This window comes from Microtus ochrogaster, chromosome 5 (genome assembly GCF_000317375.1).
Source record: "Microtus ochrogaster isolate Prairie Vole_2 chromosome 5, MicOch1.0, whole genome shotgun sequence".
Classification (NCBI taxonomy): domain Eukaryota; kingdom Metazoa; phylum Chordata; class Mammalia; order Rodentia; family Cricetidae; genus Microtus; species Microtus ochrogaster.
In genome coordinates, this window is record NC_022012.1 from 65706088 (window position 1) to 65725264 (window position 19177).

General features: G+C 40.4%; 1 protein-coding gene across 3 annotated transcripts in view; it reads left to right on the forward strand.

Annotated features, from left to right (window-relative positions):
* The window catches only part of Unc13c (unc-13 homolog C), a 462492-nt gene that overhangs the window by 156431 nt on the left and 286884 nt on the right, over nt 1-19177 (forward strand). For all 3 annotated transcript variants that reach the window (XM_013346384.2, XM_026778986.1, XM_005347631.3), the window contains exons 5-7: nt 11551-11629; nt 13194-13199; nt 14826-14897. In XM_013346384.2, the coding sequence (XP_013201838.1) occupies nt 11551-11629; nt 13194-13199; nt 14826-14897 (157 nt within the window). The remainder of the gene's footprint in view (nt 1-11550; nt 11630-13193; nt 13200-14825; nt 14898-19177) is intronic.

Consider the following 19177-nt stretch of genomic DNA (forward strand, 5'->3'; position numbering starts at 1 on the left):
AAAAAACGAATTGACTTCTCCATTGACCACACAAGCATACCTGTCAACAACAATCATCTGAACACTGAAAAGGAAAGGAAATTTGAGGCAATCTTTAACTTTAGAAATACCCAACCTCCAGGTGGATGTGCATTCATATCTGGACATGTTTGCTTCAATATATAAAGAGTAGTTTAAAAAATAATTCTTCCATTCATTAATTTTCTTATTTATTAAGACATATATGTAAAGCCCTATTCTAAATACTAGAGATGAAAGTAAATACATATAGCTTCTGGTTTTGACCAGTCTCTCATCTGAGCAGTCCTATGCAAAGACATATAGTTAGCTCATCATTTAATGTGTATCTTAAGAGGAATGAACTGGGCACAATGGTAACATGATTGGTTGGTCTTTGCCTCTTCAATCTGGGTATTTAAGAGCCTTCAATGGGAGTCTGTAGACTAAGCTTCTTGTCATTTACACAGCCCTGGGTAATCTCTTTCTGGAGCAAAGGCATGGTTTGCAGATGAATTATTTTGTAACACATAATTATTTTTGTAGCTTGCCAAACAGATGAGGTAGTCAACTCTAAACCTTCAGGGAGGAGAGATAATTCTATGTTGCACAGGTGCCAGCGCTCTGTCAATCACAGGAGTATCAATCACTTACCCAGGAAGGTGAAGGGACAGACTGAATGGCCAAGGTGAAGCATAAGGGTGGAGGGGTTCCTGCTAATAGGAATGTTTAAAAACTGTACTGACGTGATATTTTATGGCAAACCACAGTATAGTCTATCTTAATGCACTGTGTTTATTGGAATCCCCACAGCACTCACCCCTGGTCAACAGTGGATTAAAACCACAACAGGGTATATGTGATGCTGACTGTACCCTAAGAATCCTACAGTCTCCTTGCAGCTCTGTCATAATCAGCATGCCATGCATAACCAGGACTTGACCTGTGGTCTTATCTGGGGACACACGGATCCCTGAAATGAGTTTCTGTTTTTCTCACTCATCTTCGGTCTGTCCTTGAGGTGAGCAAGCCAGAAAGGCCTTGCCCTGGAGCTATTCAGAAAAGATGAGTGTGTCTTCTGTTGGTGGGGAGGTGCATCACCAGCAGGAAACCAGAAGCTTCGAGAGAAAGGTTGCTAGACACATGGTCTACAAAGCGGAGGGAGTTGGGCTGAAAAGGCCAGAAAAGGCCACCTAATAGCTTTCAAGCTTGCCTTGGGGCTCGGCTGATTCTCAGCACTAATGGGAGAGGCTTTGATTGTTAAAATTTTCAGGGATTAAAATATGCAGCAGGCATCTACCAAACTATAATTAAACGGAGTCTACAATTTCAGGTTTTAAGAAATACAGTTTCTTTGCTATTGGATATTTGATTTCACTTAACGACATTTGGGTCTAGCCTATTAACCAGCTGGCCTTCCATTAATTACAAATGATTGTATTTTGCAAATTGTGTGTAAATGGAGCCAGAGATTTCCCAGAAAAGATTACTAAGGAAATTAGCTCCAAGCCAAGGTACAAAAGCACACACAATTTCACAGTTACTACGGAAGTTTGAACGTTGGCTCTCTAAGGGGAGACCCTATCCAGCTTGAGTTTTAATGTAAGAGAAATTGTTTCCAAATAGTAATTGATGCTTAATTATGATAAAGTGTGTGGGTTGCATATTTTCTGCTCAGCAGCATACAGTTATGTATGAGGGTTATTTGGGTATATATAAACCACAGGATAGGTAAAAGGGGGTGATATGAGGAACTGAAAGTTCTGGAAAAGGCACATTGTCTACTTAACAATTTTTTAGATAATGAGACTTGAGAATATAAGGATATAGTGATTGAGTGGTTAGAAGTTAATCTCTAACAGCTGACATTGTCCTCAGTTATCCCCACCTACGAAAACCACCAAAAGCCATGTTTAGGTTTTATCTCATAAAAATACAGAGGACCATTAGATTATTTTCTTTTCCTATGTCAGTGTTGTGATTTGGAGGGGGGTTATTTATTATTTCACATGACTGTGTAGGAGTGTGTGCCTAAGTGTGTGTATATATGTGTGTGTGTGTGTGTGTGTGTGTGTGTGTGTGTGTGTATTTTGTATGCAGGTGCTCACAGAGGCCAGAGAGGGTTCCAGATTCCCTGCATCTGAGGTTACAGGTGGCTGTGAGCCACCTGGTGTGGGTGCTAGAAACCGAACAGAGGTCATCAAGAAGAGCAGCAAGTGCGCTAAACCACTGGGCCATCGCTCCAGCCCAGCTTTTGTTACTGGAAATGTGACGCACATTCCCCTTTCCCACCAGAATCGTAATCTTTCAGAGTATCTCTTTCAAAAACCTTAAATGCCATTAGCTTTTCAAAAATGATGTAAAGATAAATAAGAAGGAAGTCAATGCTTCTGAAAATGTGCTTCAAAGGAATATGGATTTGACAGAGAGAGAGAAGAGAGAGAGAGAGAGAGAGAGAGAGAGACAGAAAGAACTAGATCCAGAGGTCCCTGTCTAAATTGTTAATTTAGCATTACGGAGCTTTATGAGGTCAAATGACCAAGAAAGGAGAAAGTAATTTAGTAGAATACAAAGTATCTGTGACATAGAGGCCATTTATTCTTTTATAGCAGTTCAAATTGGGGGTTTTACCAAAGTTGAATTATTCCATAAAGTGGAATAGAGGGTTGGAAAAGACAATGGAGCAACCACCTCCGTCGGGACCCTCATTAAAGAATCCATCAAGAAATATGGCATTACCTCGACCATCCATAGACCATCTCTATGTCCTTGATTTGTCCTCCTGTGTGATAGGAACAATACTGCTGGGCTGGTCTTAGAACACACACCCTATCACATTGGCGTCACGCCTGAATGCTTAGAGGAGGGCAGATGCAGCATTTTGTTTAGGGTAAAGTGAACCAAGGAGCCAAATGGAGAAGCTGGATAGCAAAAACATCGATGAAAAGATTACAGGAACAATATTAGAATATTTACAACTAAAAGATGTGGGAAGAGGCAGGTGAGAGAAATAGCCAGCACTAGACTCTCTCCTTCTGCCATGCAGGACCCTGGCATTGAACTCAGATTCTCTGCCTTGGAGGCAGGGTCTTTGCCTCTGTGTCAATTCATTGCCCTCCTGTTAGACTGTAGGAAAAGATGGACTACCATATTGTCTGAAGCCCTGAGCATCTCTAGTTTGTGAGAAATAATATGAAGTCTTAGGTGTGACTCAAAATGCATTTAGGAACTAGTGTTTAATCCTGTATTAGGAGTGGGTCTTCAAATTACATAGACAAAAACTGTTTTTAAAATTTTATTTGTTTCTATGCTTATTTATTTATATTTGTTTTACATACCAACCGCAGTTTCCCCTCCCTCCTCTCCTCCTGTTCCCTTCCTCCACCTCCCTTCTGCCCCTCCCCACCCATTCCTCCGCCATCTTCATTCAGATGGGGTAAGGCATCCCATGGGAGTCAACAAAGCATGGTATGTCAAGTTGAGGTAGGACCAAGCTCCTCCTCCTTGCATCAAGACTGGGCAAGGTATCCCACCATAGGAAATAGGTTCCAAAGAGCCAGCTCATGCACCAGGGATAGGTCTTGGTCCCACTGCTAGGGGCCCTAGAAAAGACCAAGCTATACAAGTCACCCAGATGCAGAACACCTAACTCAGTCCCATGTGATGGCTCCCTAACTGTCTGTCCAGAGTCCAGAGTCCGTGAACTCCCTCAAGCTCAGGTGAGCTGTCTCTATAAATTTCCTGTCATGATTTTGAACCCCTTGCTCATATAGTCCCTCCTCCCTTTCTTCAACTGGACTCCCGGAGTTCGGCCCAGTGCTTGACTGTAGATCTCTACATCTGCTTCCATCAGTTACAAGATGAAGGCTCTGTGATGGCAATGAAGGTAGTCACCAATCTGATTGCAGGGGGAGGCCAGTTCAGGTACTCGCTCCATTATTGCTAGGAGTCTCGGCTAGGGTCATCCTTGTGGGTTCTGGGGAGTTTCCCTGGTACCAGGTTTCTTTCTAACCCCATAGTGACACCTCTATCAAGATATCTCTTTCATTACTCTCCCCTCTATCCCTCCTACACACCCTATCACATTGGTGTCATGGCTGAATGCTTAGAGGAGGGCAAATGCAGCCACTTTGTTCAGGGTAAAATGAATCAAGGAGCCAAATGGAGAAGCTGGGTAGTAAAAACAGGAATAATATTAGAATATTTACAACTAAAACATGTTGGGAGAGGCAGATGAGAGAAATAGCCAGCACTGGATTCTCTTGTTGAATCCCCCAACTTGGCCATCCTGATCCCTCATGTTCCCACTTCCCCATCCCCTTCATTATACCCCCAGTTTACCCAAGATATCTCACGTATTTCCTCTTCCCAGGGAGATTCGTGCATCCCTCTTAGGGTCCTCTTTGTTATCCTGAGGCTGAGGATGGCAGCCTGGTTGTTCTTTGCTTTATATGTAATATCCACTTATAAGTGCGTACATACTCTAACAGCGATTCACTCTTAACAGTAATATAAAACATTGGTAGTGTGGGAAGGGAACATGTTGGCTAGTTTACATTCAGAGAGTAGGGACATGCATGATTATTGTCAGAACAGTTGTGTTAAATGGGTGTGAAAATTAATACTAAGTGAAGAAGGGAGGCATTATTATGCATTAACCAGTAAAGGATTAAACTGAAAAGATTTAGAATGACTCTTTATTAATCTCTCACAATCTTAAATGTTCCTTGACTCTAAGAAAATGAATCATACAGCTATCCCAACAACTGTCTTGGAGAATTAATCGGAAGTGTTAGGCATTATTTTTTAGGAATTCAATTAATTTAACATCTCTTTTGTATAGAGTCAATCTGTTTTCTGATATCTGACAGAAATCAGCTATTCAATGGACATTAGCCTGTTAGTCATCAGCTATCCTCGTATGGAAATCAAACCATTTCTTCTTATATTCAAAAAGATCAACCTTTAGGAAAAATGCTTCCTATTTTTCTCCTTGTAGATAATCTTATCTCTGATTATTATATTTTAACCAACAGAACAAACTACTTGTGCTTTCATTATATACAGTGATGAAGTGTATATATATATATATATATATATTAAAGAATGATAACTATACGTAAGTAATATACATTATATAACATGCTTAACATTTTTGAATAAAAATGCTTAATATCCACCCAGTAATTTGTGAAAAAAAATGATATATTAATTATATTCATCATGGTATCTGTATCTCACTTAGACTTCATATCCTCTAACCAGTATTTCTCTGGTTCCACCAGTGTGCCACCCAACCCAGATCCTGATAACTGTCATTTCACAGAGTCAACGTTTTTAAATTCCTCCTCTAGAGAGACCTGGTCTCCTTCACAGTCATCCTCATTGCCACAAGCACTGGGATTTCCTCTTTGTAGCCAGATAGCATTCTGTGACACACCACCTTTCCTTTGTCATTCATCTGCATGTGGAATCCACATTCATTTCATCATTTCTGCTCTTATGTGTAAGGCAGCAATAAACGAAGGGGCACAGATATCTCTTGGCAAGTTTATGGCACCTCCTATGGCTAGATCGCAGTAATCAAGTTTTCATTCATTTACTGTCACTGTGCTTGCTTACTGTCTGAGGACTCCTCATACTATTGCACACGATGACTATTCTATTTTACAAGCCACAAAAGCGTGCAAGTTCCCCTTCTTCAGTGTTCCTCACAATACCACACTTTTGTCTTGCTGATAACAGCCATTTGAGCAGGTGTAATGGACTCCCCTGAGGGTACTGCGTGAAGCCCTGGTGATGAGGAACGCTAAGCAGTTTTCATGTACTGTCTGCTGTTTTTCATGTTGTATTCTCCTAGCATCTTCCTGGAGTTCTTTTTCCAGTCTCCATATGTTCAGTATGTTATTAGGTCTATTCAAGAACATTATTAGAGCTAGAAAGATGGCTCATCAGTTTAGAACACCAGTTGCCCCAGCTCTCACATGGTGACTCGCAACCAACTATAACTCTCCCGAGGGATCTTATTCTCTCTTCTCTCCTCCATAGGCACTGCATGTCCATGGTGCACATGCACAAATGCAGACAAAACATCCATTCACATAAAATAAATTATATATTATAATACATATTGCATACTTAATCAGAATACTACACTGAAGGCCACAAGGTACAGTTACTGGCATCACAGTTAAAATAACATTCATTTAAGCCTTTTACAATATGCATTATAGCATATGCCTGTAATCCCTTACACTTCTTAAGTGAAGCTCATACATTCTAAGGCATTTGGGGGCTACTCAGAGAGTTCTAGAAGACCCTAGGCTCTATAGTAATATCATATCTCAAAAAGCAAATAATAATAATTTCAAAGCTTGTATAATAGAGCAAATGTCCTTGCAGGAAATTTTCTGCTTGATTTATGTACAAAATAACATTCATTTTGTCAGGTTCATTTGATTCTTGATTTTCCTGAGAGTTCAGTGGTAGCTTGTCACCATGGACTGTACCCCATTTGTACATAACGGCTCCAGTCTAAGTGGCTCCCATGTCCATTCTTGTGTACTAGAGGGAGCTATTGGTGGAGGACTGGGGCATTTATGCTATGGAGTGTGTTTTCTAATCTGAAGATAATGAAGATAATAACTCGTGAGATATTTTGAAAATAACCTAAATATTATCCAGAACTCTGGCTCAGCCAGGCAGAGACCGCTTACCTCATGCCGGCAAGAGCCTACTTTGCCCATAAACACATGAGAACTAAGGCAGAATAATCCTGCAGTAAAGTCAAATTCAGTGCTCTATCCGCTGTGTGATCTACACAGACAGGCTGTCTAACTTCAGTGTCATGAACTGTCAAATTGAATTTGCTGTGGCCTCACTCATCACTGTGATTGATAATGGGATGATCCTGTCTTATTGTCATTACAGCTTCGTATGCTTTCAGGTATGGGCTCAAATTCTACCACTGTCATTGGGTAGTGCCTTCCAAATGATTCTGAAGGGTTCTAATTCTCCGCTTCTCATTCCTAAAATGAAGGAAGTAGTTATTAGTACTACCTAGTAATGCCTTAGAAGAAAGGGAAATCCACATGCTTTGGATTATACGTGAATGTCAATGTCAATTGTAATTGTATTCATTGTACCTGGCCCCTGGTAAGCCCCACACTAATTGTCAATCGTCTTTAGCTAGTTTGTTGGCTGCACTCAGAGTCACGGTAATCCAATCAACAACAGCTAAAGTGCTGTCATTAAAATGCACCTATCTAAAATGAGTCCTCTTCTTTGCTTACTGGTCTACCAGATGTTTCGGCATCTTCTTCTCACCGCCTCATTACAGAGTCTAGGAGTTGCTGGACTCAAGAGTACTGCCCTTGACCTCCGATCTGAAAGGCCAGTCCTCTGCCCACTGTTATATTCAGTCTTTCTCATTTTTAAAAGTTTAGTCTTCCCCACCTCTCTCCTGGTGAGATTGCTTCTGCATTTTGTAGAGTTACAGGAGGTATCAAGTATGCTCATTGCATTGTGAAGCCAGTGAAGAGACTTTATTATTTTTCACTGCTGAGAATCTAGGCCTCGTCATCATAGGCAAGAACTCTACCATCAAGCCACACACCTAGCCTGGGGTCTAAGTTTACAGGAAATCTTTATTAATGCTCGATGGATAAGCATATATATATATATATAAAATTTCAATTTAATATATTATATATAACCTTTTTATAGTGATGATGAAATTGTAAAAGTAAAAAGAAATAGATACTTGATCTTAATTGAAATCACAGGGGCCTATCTGTGGGAGTTAAGAATCCATTTTGATGGTCATGATGTAATATATGAGAAAATTAAAAAAATCTTCCCCCCCACACACACACACACAAATGAATTTATTTCATGGGCTCAAGTAGTGGCTCGGTGGTTAAAATTGCTTACTGTTCTTACAGTTTCCCCGAGTTTGGTCCCGACACTCACGCTGGATGGTTGTACAACTCCAGTTTGAAGGGAACTTGGTCTGGCCTCTATGGTACCAGATTAGGTCTCTTTATGTCTACTCTCTGCTAAAACAGTCACAAGACAGGAAAAAAAAGACCCAAGAAGTGTGTGAAACTTATTCTCAAATGTCTGTCAGTTTAGCTTAAGTTTCTGAAAATCTTCTGGCAATTTCAATCATACTCTGTAAGAAAACAGGGCAAAAAAAAATTAATGACAATTGATAGGATATGAAGCACACAGCTCGATTGCACAACACAGCTGTTAATACGATCTCTTTCTCAATCATCGTCTTAATTGACCGTGTTTCTTGATATGGCCGTGGCAGTTATATTATTTACAAGTCAAAACATTTTGAGATATCTGAAGGCAGCAGTTAGTATGATGGATGTGCACCGCTGTAGAGTTATTAGTTAATGTATACTTCATATTGTTATGGCTCACGGGGAGACATGGAGACATTTCTTAGGATCACAGCCGAAAATTGGAGTGAATGATATAGAAAATACCATTAAAACTGCTTTGCATAGCAAGAGATCTCTGTGCTTGTGCGCTGTGGAGAAGGTAGGAATTTAGGGACTTATACTAAGAGCTCGTTAGTGAGCTTTGAGAAGATGGGTGTGAAGAAAAGTAAGTTTATGGCTCTTCCTCTCTTTCCTAGTCTGTGGCTTTCTAGTGTTCAGAAGAGCACTCAATATTTACACCACAAACCGCAGGTGGAAAGATGGTGGAGGTCAACCTGATTGGAAATTTCTGTGATTTACATAGAGATTAAAACCATACGCTTCATGCCAAAATAAACACAATTATCAGTCAATTCAAAGCAAATGATAAAGCAGAAAATATGAAGACAAAATGCTATTCTGGTATAAAAAAGTGAAGAAGAAAAGGAGCAAAATGAGGAAGAGGAGGAGAAGGGGAAGAGGAAGAATAAGAGGAAGAGAATGGGAAGAAAAAGTTGCTGCCACCAGTACCAATTTTTTGTAACCCAAATCTGAAGCTCTGACTCACTGTGACTGTTACAACCCATGTCCAAGCGTGCCCAGTTTGAATTATTCTGGGAAGTAGCTAACCATTATTTAGTTTGGGCGACTTTGGGGTGGGGTCTTTTGGTTTTTCATTTTGCTTGACTTCAGTTTCTTTTCTTGAATTATTGTCTCATTCTATGTTGTCCAGAATTGCTTAAACCCCTGGGCTCAACTACACTGTCCCTCCATCAGAATCTCCTATTATCTGGGACAATAGGCTCAGGCGACACACCTGGCTCATGGGTTAGCATCTTCGCCACGCTGTGAAAAGCAGGATCGTGGGTCTCATGAGCGAAGCATGTCACTTTCTTCCTCGTCTCTCTTCTTCCATCCATGTCGATCTCTGCCCACATTCGCCCCTCTCCTTTATCCTATGGCTTGAGTCAGGCATGTCCAACCTTTCGACAATGTGACTCAATGTCATCTACAAAGTTCGTGAACTGTGCAGTCTGGTTGTCTTTTAAAGCCTCTTATTTTTAAGAAAGCACATGATTTCATGTAGGGCCACATTCAAACTACAGCTGCCAACTGTCAAAGCAACTCTCCAACACTGGCGCTTTGCTATCCGTAGGAAGCATCCCCAGGCTTCACATTCACTGCATCGTTTGATGCTTGTCTCTAAGCTTAGCTGTGCCTCTATGATCCCTTCATCGCTGCTTTATCATCATTGCTAGTTTACTTTTAGTACTATTTTATGAGTTGTACAATAAATTTGATGATTTATTTGTCTACAATTACCAAACCAATAATTGAATCTATGGAAGGTATTGAAACTAAAACTATGACAGCTGGGAGAAAAAAATTCCAGGAAGACAAAGCTGTCCCCTGTCAAGCTAAATGTCACAGCAGAGACCATTTTTGTGTCATTGGAAATGGGCCTCTAAAATACCAATAACCTGTCATCAATTCTTATAGTCCATCATGGAGGCAGAGCTGCCAGGCCATTGCAATCAGCAGGAGCTGAGCTGCTTATGTGAGGAGGCTGGTCCTCAGATGTGCAAGGAAGGCATCAACAGAGATTTACAGACCACGTCCCCATCAGGAGACATTGTCATCAGATTTTAGAAGTTAATTGGCAGTGCAGAATGACTCGATTTGGCGCAGTGAGAAACCAACATTGGAGCTAAGGTGTAACTCAGTTGGTAGAACACCTTCAGACAATGCCCAAGGTTTGATCACCAGTATCATATAATCTAGGCGTGGTGACACAGACCTGTCATCCGGCACTTGGGAGGTAAAAACAGGAGGATCAGAAGTTCAAAGTCATCCTTGGTCCTGCTTCAGAGTGATGTGCTAGACTTTGTTGACTCCCCATGCATGAATGCCCTACCCACTCTGAGGAGTGGGAGGGGTCGGGTGAGGTGAAAGGCGGAGAGAGTCAGAGGAGGGGAGGGAGTGGGAACTAGGATTGGTATCTAAAATGAGAAAAGATTGTTTTTAAAAATTAAGTTAATTAATTAAAAATGTATTTCTTAAAATTATTCTAACCACTATACATATATAAAATGATACATTGTTTGAAAACCACTTATCATTATGTGAGCCTTCTCTTCTCTTACCTGCTTTCATTCTATATAGGTAACTGCACTTTAAATTTGAACAAGAGCCATCTATATATTTTCTGTGCATACATAGTCAAACACACATACACACACACAGAGGATTGTACTAGCTTACACATATTCAATTTTGCAGTTTGCACTTGTTTTTTTGCAATTAAGTTTTTAAAGATATATTTTATCTGTCTCTCTCTCTCTGTGTATGTGTGTGTGTATGTGTGTGTGAGCATGTTCAGAGTGTACATGTGTACACACACAGAAGTCAGAAAAGGGATGGGCTGTCCTCTGCTGAACTTCTTCACGTATTCCTGTGAAGCAAAGTCTCTCTCTAAACCCGTGGCTTGCATTTTCAAGGCAAGCCTTGTCCACCATCCTCCTGTCTCCATACCCCACCTTAGATAGGGGGTTATAGGTGTTTAGGGGATATCTAGCTTTTAGCCGTGCTGGAATTTGAACCCTAGTCCTCATGCTTAAACAGGAAGTGCTCTGAACCACAGAGCCATGTTGCCAGCCCCGTAGTATTTCCCTCGCTTGTTTATTAATGGCATTCTTAGAAGTTCATTTAATCAATAGACTTGAGATGAATATTCAGCTGACCTAACCTTTGTTACTATTACAAAATAAAGGAGAGCAAATCTTTTAATCCCATGTATTTACTTGTGAGAGAAACTCAGGTAAAAGAAGCCAACGGTTTAGTGCTTAAAATTTGTTCATGGTTCATAAAACACTATTGTGGAGCTGAGTGGCTGACGATGTAGCACGCAGAACAACAACAAACTATCAGCAGGTGCAGCAGCTGGAGTTTCACCCTGAACAAAAACCTGGAGTCTTGGCTCTTTACCATTTTGCAAATGAATTGAAAACAATAATCTCCACTTGATATTTTCTCAGCCTTTATATAAACAGTGGGGACTTTTTTTTTCATCATACAATGTCATTTCAACTGTTGAAATCATTGCTTTTTTGTCCCCACTCAGGGCTGGGCGTGGACTCTATGGAATAGATAGCATGCCTGATCTCCGCAGGAAAAAAACATTGCCTATTGTACGGGATGTGGTGAGTTACTCCTGCTTAATTCTCCCTGACTGCATGCCTTGATGTTTCCTTTGTTAAAATGTAAAGCCTTTCTCATTGACTACCTAGCTCATAAATATTTCATGGGGTAAAGTATGCAAACCCAGTGTCTGCCCAGCATTAACACATTCATTATTTTTTTAAGAATGCATCTGATGAAAGAAATGACTCTAACCTTTCAACTGCTTTTGACATCAGTGAAAATTACACATTTTTAGTTAAACGGACTTTAAAATTGAGCCAGAAGAACTAGCAGAGAAGACCAAGTAAGCTGTTGGAGCTGGTCTTTGATGTTCAATCCTGTGAAGGATTACAAGATTAACTTACAAAGTTTAAAGCTGTCTTTGGGTTTCTTCACTTCAACACAGTAGACTCCAGACTTTACAATGGAAACAGATGGTGCTAACCAATCTTCTTACATGTGACAAACGAGTCTAGCTAGATTACTAAGCTCTTCCGTCAAAAGAAGATTGCTGTTTCCAAATCATTAAGGTTTGTGTTGGTCCTGAACATAACTCGAAGAGCTCGCCCTCCTGCAAGGAGGAATTCTGAGACCACTCAGAAATGCCAAGACCTGACTGTAGGACAGTGGTCTGTGCTCTATCATGAGAAGCATGCTTAGACCTGGAGAGATCTTTCAATGGTTAAACACACTAATTGCTTTTGCAGAAAACCTGAGTTTTCTTGGTTCATAGTACTCAAGTTGAGTGACTAACAAAGACCTGTTAACACTAGCTGCAGTGGATCTGCTGCCCTCTACTGGCCTCTATTGGCACATGCATACTGTGGCATACACACAGATGCACACATACACATAACTGAAAAATAAATCTTAAAAGGAAAAGCCCTTCTGAATGTCAAATTCTATTGCTCTATTCTATCATCCAGACTTCTTACAGGCTAGGTGTGGCGATACACAAAACAAGATTCTGGGCCACGAAAAGCTAAATTTTTCTATGAGTGTTTAATACTCTTAGTAATTTAATATCAGAATTTACTTTATACAAAAAATTAATATCACTTTTAGCATCAATGTGAATAATTTGTATATCAGCAACATTTGATTTTGCTAAGAAAACCACTAAAGGCAGACACTTTAATTTTGAAATGAAATGTTACAGGGCTAGAGGTTAACCTCTGTGGTTAAGAGTAAATGCTACCTTTGCAGAAGACCAGAGTTTGGTTTACAGCACCCATATCAGGTGTCTCACAATCACCTGTAACTCAGCTCTGAGGTCTGGGACCCTTTTATACTCCGTGGGCACCTGCATTCATGAGTGTGCATGTGCACATGCACACACACACACACACACACACACACACACACACACACACTAAAACTAATTCTCAAAAATGTTAGTTAATTAAGATGGTGCCCTGTATGATCCTGCAGTGGAAAGCACCGCACACGATGGAGTTAGCTCAGATTCTTGTCAGGACAGCGTGGGAATTTTCTGTTACACTAAGGGAACATTCTCATGCTTTACCCATTTCTCATATGTTTAATGATTTAAATGTTGTTTCCTTTTGCTCCTGGAATCTTCAGGCCATGGTAAGTGCTTTTCAATTTGTTTCATCATTCTCTGATCTTCTCTCACACACATTCATTTTATTCATGAGATAAAAAGAGGGCAAGGTGGCGAAATAGAGCTACTCTGGACTAAGTTTTAGTTCCCATATGTGCCTGTAATTCCAACACCCAGAGGGTAGAGAGGGATGAACTGTCCATGAGTCAGAGGCTGGCTTGGTGTACACAATGAGTTTTAGGCCAGCCAGAGCTACCTAGCGATACACCCATACACACATGGGATCTGAGTGTACTGTTAAATTCTCCAAGAATCTAACATCAAGCTTAATTCTGTGAAGCTAAAAAGTATATGTGTGTGTGTGTGTGTGTGTGTGTGTGTGTGTGTGTGTGTGTGTGTGTATACAGGAAAACTAAACACAAAAGAAATGTAAGAAAAATATAAAATTAGAAACAAGTACTTCATGCTGATTAATTTTAACTATCAACTCGGCATAGCCTAGAATCACTTAAGAAGCAAGTCTTCATGAGGAATTATGCAGATTAGGTTAACTTGTGAACAATTAATCAATAAGTGACAGATGAAAATCCAGCCCTTGGTGGGTGGCACCATTCCCTAAGGTAGGAGAGTCTGGAGAATAAAGAGGAGGAGGAAGCTAGCAAATCAGGCTGCCATTATTTTATCTCTGCTCTTGACTATGGATGTGATGTAACTAGCTTCTTGAGTTCCTGCTTTGACTTCCCCAGTACGATAGACCTGGAATTATAAGCCAAATAAACCTTTCTTCCCTAAGATGTTTTATCTCAGTAACAGAAGTGAGTAGGCATAGTTATTAGGGGTGAAGAGTACAATTATCATAGGTAAAAACCTTCAAAACTGACCCTCTTCAGGTTGACCCTGTGGGTAGAAGATGGACACAAGGTAACTTATTTATTTGCATGCATGTAGCTTCATCCGTGTGGCATCATTATCCTGAGGTGTTTCTGAGCAGGTGGGGCTGAAGAGATGCATTGTTCCCACCTGACTTCCCTATGCTCCTGGTAGGATGGCGTGTTCATATCTCATCAGGTTTCCCGGTTTCTAAATTTCTCTGTAGCAGTGATGTTTCAGAAAGCATAGTGTTTGGGTAGGAAGCAGATAGTGACAGTTCAGTTTATAAGAACGGAAATGGAAAGGTCTTGAATACTATTGAAGAGGATGTCCATCTGGGTGCTCATTCACTTGATAAGGGTGTGCGAGAGACATATCCCCACTAGATATGAAGAATATTCTAGGAAACACCCCAGGAGTCATGCAGTGTCAGGTACAGCTCAGATCATCTCTCCAGTCAGGCTGGGTAACATCAGTGCACATGTTTCTTGACAGATTATAACTGTACCCCTGGGAACAGCAATCTTCTAGAAGCCTCTTTCTATGCCAGAAACTTTTAAGTAGTCGTATCTCTTGGATAGACTTCAGTTTCATGAAGGCTCAAATGCCAAGTTTAGGGGTCTCTGTTTTTAACAGTCATTGAGTTCCATCCATAGTGGTAGGATGGCAAAGCCCTTTTCTACTAAAACAGTGACAGCTAGCATTATTACATCTTTGCCTTCTGAAATGCATGCAAGCCACCTTTGCCATATATTAATCAGTCATAATCCTGTCTATTTCAGACCCTGGCTGCCCGGAAATCTGGTCTGTCACTTGCTATGGTCATAAGGACATCACTGAACAATGAGGAGCTGGTAGGTGCCTTGCCAGTTACTAGCTGTACTGAGCAGACCCCCAGGAGCATAGCCATTCTATTTGAGATACTCATGTGTCATGTGTGGCCAAATGTCCATGAGTGACACAAGGAAAGTCTGGTTGGTCCCAACTAAACTTCCTGCGAGCTTCGGCTTCACTACTGATGATGCTCATACACATTTTGGTCTTATGGCTGTTCTTCTACACTGAACCCATTTATCTGTTTTGCTTCCTCTGGAAAACCCCTAAAGGTATTTTACACTGAAGTTTCCCTTAAGTTAAAGCAGCATCTCTCTTCCGGTTGAATTGTTAGTTTCCTTCTCCAACATTTCACTGTGACCCCTTTGGTATGGTATGATATGGTATGGTATGGTATGGTATGGTATGGTATGGTATGGTATGTATAGTATGGTATGTATAGTATGGTATGTATAGTATGGTATGTATAGTATGGTGTGGTATGCTATGCTATGCTGTGCTATGCTATGCTATGCTATATTATACTATAGTCAGGCCACTAGATGCCAGAAAATGAATATTTTTATATGTAAAGTGAAGTAGTAGCAAAACAGAGAATTAAGGAATGCATATGTGCTTATCATTTGGCTAACACTAGCTTAGTGAATAACACTAATGAGCTACTGTTCTGTTCCTTATTACAATGGATATGAGGATTTCGCATGAACTTCTCCGCGTGGACTCTGATGCTCTGGAAGGCAGTCGTGTGTGCCATTCATTGTTCTCATTAAAGTCTCATCACCATTACTCGGAACAATGCTGGGCACAAGGTAGATGTTTTATAAGGTCTTGTTGGATGTACAAACCATCCTGCTTAGAAGACACAAGGAGAATGCCAAGATCTAGGTCAGCGATTCTTAAATCTAGCTCATTAGAAGCCCAGAGGGAGCTCTGAAACCTGCTGAGAGCTGGTCACTCCCAGCAGTTCTGGTGTAATTGGCTCCAGGTACAGCCTGGGGAGAGAAGGCTAGTTAACAATGTGTGCCTTGGCTGTCCTGTAGCAGGGGCTCAGTCCTGCTCACCCAGACACAGATTTGCCTGAAATGTTTCAGGGTCCTTTCTTACAGGCGCTAATACTTCTAATTTTTCTCTATCTGCCATCTTCACCGGACAAAAATTCTGTGAACATGGCATATCACTTCTTACTGTCATTATACTTGACATTTACTCATAACGTATTTCATATTTTTCTCTCTGCTTCCTGTCATTGTCTTTTTGCATCTGTAAATTCTTTCCTGTATCGTTCTATAAGATGTAGCTCCTGCGCACGCACACACACACACACACACACGTATACACACATGTACACACACAACTACCCATTCAGAGGTGTGGAGGGATAGAGAGACTATTGCTATTCCTTGCACACATTCATCTGAATATCTATGGGTTTCAGCCCACTGATGCCCTTTCTCCCACCCAAGCACTAACCAGGTCACTCCCTACTTAGCTTCAGTTCAGAAGAGACTGAGTGTAGGCAGGGAGGTATGGCTATAGTCTTAATACATTTTTCTGTTGTGTTACATGATTAGAAATTCTGTGGTTACATTCTCAGGGACTTTTATTTATGATACTCTGTAATATTTTGAGTATAATTTAGATACAACATGAAATTCTCTTTCAGTGTAAGAGAAAAACTCTTACTGAATTTCAAGTGTTTTGGTCATTTTCTTCTGAGGAAATAAAGTTGAAGGATTTTGCTAAGAAATTCTGCAGTTTTGTTTTCTCTTATTTTAAAATATGACTTCCTTCTACTATTATAACTTGGTGGCAGAGTATTTACCTAGCCATAGACCCTAGATTAAATCCCTGGTAAAACACACACACACACACACACACACACACACACACACACACACACACACACCACAAAGAGCCTACTTGTGAATCTTTCTGTTGCTACTATATACCATTTCATTTAAAATGTGAATACTTATTACAGTGAACAATAGAAGTGAGTTGGATGCCTCTGAATTTCCTGAGACCCAAGACAAGGAAAACATCTTCCTTTCAGAAGTAAATTACCTATCAATCTATTTGTCAGCAATCTAAAAATACCGCTTTTCTTGGTGAACAGAGCCCTGAGCTGAAGACCTGTCTGGGGTGTTGGGCGGAAGAATAGACTGCATTAGCTCCCTCTCAAATCCACCAACCTCATTTCCCTGGGGCCCCTGTCTTGAAAAGTAATGAAATATGACTTGTGTAGAGCAGGCATATTAAATGTCACTCCTGACAAGCTGTCAAGTTCGGTCATTACACGGACAAATGACATAAATGCTGAAGTGAACGATTTCCACGCTGCATCTCTGAAGTCCTCCTGGGCACTCTCAACCAGAAAGCCAGGGCATTGCCTGTGCACAAAGGGAATGATCTGCAGGCCTGGGAAACAGCAGACAATGGCATTTCAGTATTAGAGAGAGGGACGGTCAAAAGCACAGTCATCTCGTTCAAGATAGGAAATGGCTCTGATGTCTACAGTAACACACGGGACAGTCAGCTTCATGCACAGGAACACCTCCTGTTCTCCTTGCAGATGAGGCTTAGAGCCCTTTCTCAAAGTGCTGACATGAAAATTAGCAGTCATGACACAGTTCAAAATTGTCTTTTCACAGGCACTCTTACTGGTCTGACTTCTGTTCTTAAGCACGTGTTTGCTAGGGACCGAACTCAGGTCCTCTGCAGGAGCAGCCAGCACTCCTCATCTGTGAGACATCTCTCCTGCAGCATCCTCTGGTCCTTAGGAGCACAGTCTTTGGCTTGAGGTTCTTGGGGACCCTGTTTCCCAGTTTACTAGCTCTAAGACCTCAGGCAATCCGCAAACACTCTCCTGGCCTTGAATATTTAATATGTTTACCAATATAAATCTATTGTTTTCTGTATATATTATATTACACAAGTATGCAATATATTTTATATATTATATATTCACATACACATATATAATATATGTGTGTATAGGTACCTTCTTATGCCCATATTTACATTAATAAATCCAAATAACCTTTGGTTTATCAGATTCTTGAATACTCGTGATACCTGTACTAAACTAGCTTCAAAAAATCAACTGGGGGGCTGGAGAGATGGCTCAGAGGTTAAGAGCACTGGCTGGTCTTCCAGAGGTCCTGAGTTCAATTCCCAGCAACCACATGGTGGCTCACAACCATCTGTACTGAGATCTGGCGCCCTCCTCTGGCATGCAGGCATACATGAAGGCAGAATGTTGTATACATAATAAATAAATAAATCTTTAAAAAAAATCAATTGGGAGCTTCCCTTTTTCTAGATCTAGGACCATTTGCATGAGTAAGGTGTTGTGCCAAACTTGCCCTAAATCACTAGAGGTGGATACTTATTTGAGGGTGGTTGTATGGCTCTTGCATTTATTCATCTCATGTAGCAACTGCAGCCATGGTCTTTAAACATTGATTTTCGACTTGGCTTTGAATTTATGCTCATGTCAGTTGTAGAAGGTTGTCTTCTCTCCTGGTGCTGTTGTCGTGGCCTGTGCTTAGAATTATCCCCAGGCCTCACACCCACTATGCCTGCGCTTTGCCACTGACTAACAATTCCGAGCTCCTTTTTCTACGTTTTAGAATCCAATACTACTTAATTGAGTGTATAATTAAGATTTGTAAAGACATGTGTCTTGATAGTCCTATTATTATCTGTTTGTGTTGTCTCAATTTTGTAAAATCAGCACTATAAGAAATTCATCTTTGACTACTCAGTTTTTTTTCTTTTCTTTTCGTTGTTTTCAATCCAATCTTTAATTTATTTCCTTCATCCCTTTCCTGTCCATTTTATTTTATTTTAAGTTTGAGACAAGGTGTCATCTCTATAGGCCAGGCTGGCATTATATTCAACAAGAGTCCTCCTGCCACAGCCTCCCCAGTGATGGAATCGAAAGGCTGAGCTACCATACCTATTACCATCAAATTTATTTCCTTTGTTAGCTGGTTTTGATTCATTCTTTACTTGCCTTGTATTTACTTTGAAACTGATTTCCTAATTTATAGAGTTGAACCTATATTATATTTTAATTGCTTTTATTAACTGTACAAAGGGGATATTTATAAAATAGAGGAAGTAAACATCAATAATTATACATCCATGTGTGCATCGATTTTGACAATAATAAATGCATGCTCCATGCATTATTTTAAACTCTTCTGTGTCACATAGAACAGGATGTACTGTTTTTTTTGTTTTTTTTTTTTTTTATTAAGAAAGAAAAAAAAATTTCCGCCTCCTCCCAGCCTCC